The sequence below is a fragment of the Odontomachus brunneus genome, unplaced genomic scaffold (assembly GCF_010583005.1).
Source record: "Odontomachus brunneus isolate Ranch 3 - 2012 unplaced genomic scaffold, Obru_v1 Obru_scaffold_345, whole genome shotgun sequence".
Taxonomy (NCBI): Eukaryota; Metazoa; Arthropoda; class Insecta; order Hymenoptera; family Formicidae; genus Odontomachus; species Odontomachus brunneus.
Genome location: NW_022639795.1, coordinates 26,647 through 30,119, shown reverse-complemented (window position 1 = coordinate 30,119; position 3,473 = coordinate 26,647). Strand labels below are relative to the sequence as shown.

At 47.0% G+C, this 3,473-nt stretch overlaps 1 protein-coding gene across 1 annotated transcript in view; it reads left to right on the top strand.

The window, feature by feature from the left end:
- The first annotated feature begins 2,011 nt into the window (after nucleotides 1-2,011).
- Nucleotides 2,012-3,473, top strand: part of LOC116853523 — a 6,607-nt gene continuing 5,145 nt past the window's right edge. The window contains exon 1 of the mRNA XM_032834651.1: nucleotides 2,012-2,159. Within this exon, the coding sequence (XP_032690542.1) occupies nucleotides 2,012-2,159 (148 nt within the window). The remainder of the gene's footprint in view (nucleotides 2,160-3,473) is intronic.

The window sequence follows — 3,473 nt, the reverse complement described above, 5'->3', positions numbered from 1 at the left end:
AAATAACAAATTACAAAGGAGAAATTCTGGAGATCTGGACAGAAGCACTAAACCTGCAAATAGTAAACAGAGGGGAGACACCCACCTGCGTGAGAGCACAGGGAATCTCAAAGGTGGACGTAACGTGGGCAATCCCCGGCCTAGCAAACAATATAAAAGACTGGAAAGTGACAGAAGAATATCGGGATTTTCGGACCATAACAACATAGAATTCAAGATAGAAAAAAAAGGCAGGAACAAGGAAGGAAAGAACCAGAAAAGAAGGGAGGCTAAAAGGTGGAAAGTGGAAGAAACAAACCTGGAAACCATCGAAGCAGTGATACTAGTCGCTGATTGGGGCAAAACAAGGAAAGCAAGCGAAGCCGAAGATCTGGCAGTAAAGCTAACCGACATAGTTAAAACAGCGTTCGAAATATCAACACCGAAAAAGGGATCAGGCCCACACAAGAAACAAGTATATTGGTGGAATATCACAATAGAAGAAAAAAGAAAAAAGTGCATTAAGTGCAGAAGGGTTGTAACAAGAGGAAGAAAAAATATAAAACCCCTAGCAATTATCAACCGGCTGAGGGATAAAGCCAAAGCAGCCAGAAAAGAGCTCAAAATGGAAATCAAGAAGGCCAAAGGTGAGGCGTGGAGCAAACTACTGGACGACCTAAAAAAAGACCCATGGGGGAAACCCTACCAGTTAGTAATGAGAAAACTGAAAGAGAAAACAGCGACACTCACAGAAAACATGGACCCGAGAACAGTGAGGAATATCGTGGACACACTCTTTCCAGAGAACAACGATCCGAGAGAGATACCGGAATTAAGAAGCGAAGAAACTTGGAATGAAGAGGATAAAATCAAAACAGCGGAAATAATAAGCATAATCAAAAGAACAGGCAAGATTAAGAAAGCTGCAGGTCCAGATGGCCTGACGAAAGCAGTTTGGAAAATGGCGGTGGACTATACGGCGGGGGATATGGCGGAATGCTTCACACAATGCCTGAAGCAAAGTAAATTTCCCAGAATCTGGAAAGTAGCCAACTTAGTCCTACTCAAGAAGGCGGACAAACCGGATGGGCACCCTGAATCCTACAAACCGATATGCCTTCTCAACAACCTAGGCAAAGTCTTTGAGAGAATAATCGTCAACAGAATCGTAGCAAGGATGAAGGAAGTAAAGGACTTAAACGAAGCACAATATGGGTTCAGGAACAGCATGGAGGCAAATGACGCAATCCTCGACGTGAGGAAGTATACCGATTCCTACGTGAAAAAAGGACACATATGCCTAGCAATCAAGCTAGACATAAAGAATGCGTTCAACACCATACCATGGGCGACAATAATGGAGGCAGTCACACAATGGGGATTTCTAATCTACATAGTACGAATTATAAGGGCGTATCTGAGCGAAAGGTCAGTTACATATATAAACAGAGAGGGGACAAACATATATAAGAAAGTGACCACAGGAGTGCCACAAGGGTCGGTCATAGGGCCGTTGCTCTGGAACATAGCATTCAACTTGGTCATGGAGATAAACTTGCCATCGGGATGTAGAGTATACTGCTATGCAGATGATACCATCATCCTAGCGGGAGGAGAAGTAGAGAGCGAAGTTAAAGCAAACGCGGAGGTAGCAACGCAAATGGTCTGCAACCACCTGAAAATATTAGACCTGGAAGTAGCGCAGGACAAGCCGGAAGCGCTACTCTTTAGCAGCTCCAAACAACACAAGAAGATTAAATTAAAAATTGGAAATGGACACACTACAACCGGAGCAATCATAAAATATCTGGGACTAGTGGTGGACCACAAGTGGTCATTCGAGACTCACTTCGAACAGACAGCCAGTAAGTGCGAGAAGACGGCGACACACCTGACAAGACTCCTACCGAACAACAGGGGACTGAGCGAGAAAAAAAAGGAGACTGTACGCACATGTAGTGCACTCAATAATGTTGTACGGAGTTCCCGTATGGTACAAAGACCTAATGAAGAAAAGGAAGACGGCTGAACCATGGAAGAGAATACAGAGAAGGATGGCGCTGAGAATAGTAGCAGCATACAGGACAGTCTCACACCCGGCATCAGCAATGCTGGCAAGAATACCACCAATCGACCTCCTGGCAACGCTGAGAGCATAAGTCTTTTTAGAGAAGAAAGCGGTAATCAGGAGGAACGGTTTCATCACAGCAGAAGAAAGCAAAGAAATAAGGAGAACTAAAAAAAAAAAACTAAGTACAAGATGGAGGATGAGGCTTAGCGACCCCTACCTACCGAGCGTTAACATAAGAGAAGCAATCCTACCTGTGTTTGACAACTGGCTGAACAGGAGACACGGGGAGCTGACCTATTTTATGACGAAAATGCTGATGGGCCACGGAAGCTTCGGCAGCTTCACACATAGAATAAAAAAACGACCACAGCGGAATGCCTGTATTGCGGAGAGGCAACAGATTCCAATACACACACAACGAAAGATTGCACACAATGGGAAGAGAAAAGACCAATAATGAGAAACACAACTGGAATAGGCATTACACTGAAGGAAATTATAATCAAAATCACAGCAAGTAAGGACATGTGAGAGGCATACGGCGCCTTCTGCAGGAAGGTATTGGCAAAAAAAAACAGGATGAATGGAGGAGACAGGACATAAGGATAGGAGGAGCGGAATCGGAATCGGAGGAGGATAATTAATAAAAGAGGAAGAACCATATACTTAACCAGAAGAACCAATACACATAAAGAAGGACAAGCGTAGAAAAACTAAGTAAGGAAGGAACTAATAAGAAGGTAGGGCTCAACTATGGCCAAAGGAACATCTGGGTAGAAGAGAGATCCAGCAGGGGAATAGTATGGGACTCAATCATCGAACCCCAATAGAGACATGTCCGAGAGAGACGCCTGAGGGAGCGGGGGCTCGGAGCAGGCGGGGATATCTGCTTCGAGATACTCGCCCTCCTCTCCACGCGTGGGGGGGTTGGCGGGGGGTGGGGTGTCGACCCCCCACCTGAGGAGATAAACATCCCCACAAGGGAGCCAAAAGGGAAGGGAGTCGGATGAGACTCAGGCGCAAGGTTGGGCCGAAAAGCAATGTCCCCTGACCCCGATCACAGAGCGCACGGAAGACACCCGGGGGAGTTTTAGCCGGTAAGAGTCCGGCATAACCCTTGGCCCCCACCCCGGGAGGTCAGGGGTATCCATGAGGATTTTTCCCCGTCACCAAAAAAAAAAAAAAAAGATTAGTTTGGTTAAGTTAGGTTAGTTAGTTAGGTCCCTTTCTCGGGGTGCACCACCTTGTCGTGTTGAGGGGGCTCCCTGGCTCTCGACCCGCCCCTCCCTTGGGAGGGGTCCTTTCTGGGTGCTGGCTGGGTTGTCGGGTTCGCTGGGTCGTGGCGCCCGGGCTGGTACGCCCCCCGGTGCGTGCTGCGGCCCGGCGTGGCCGCTGCCTTGATCTGTGTCCCAGTGGAAAACCT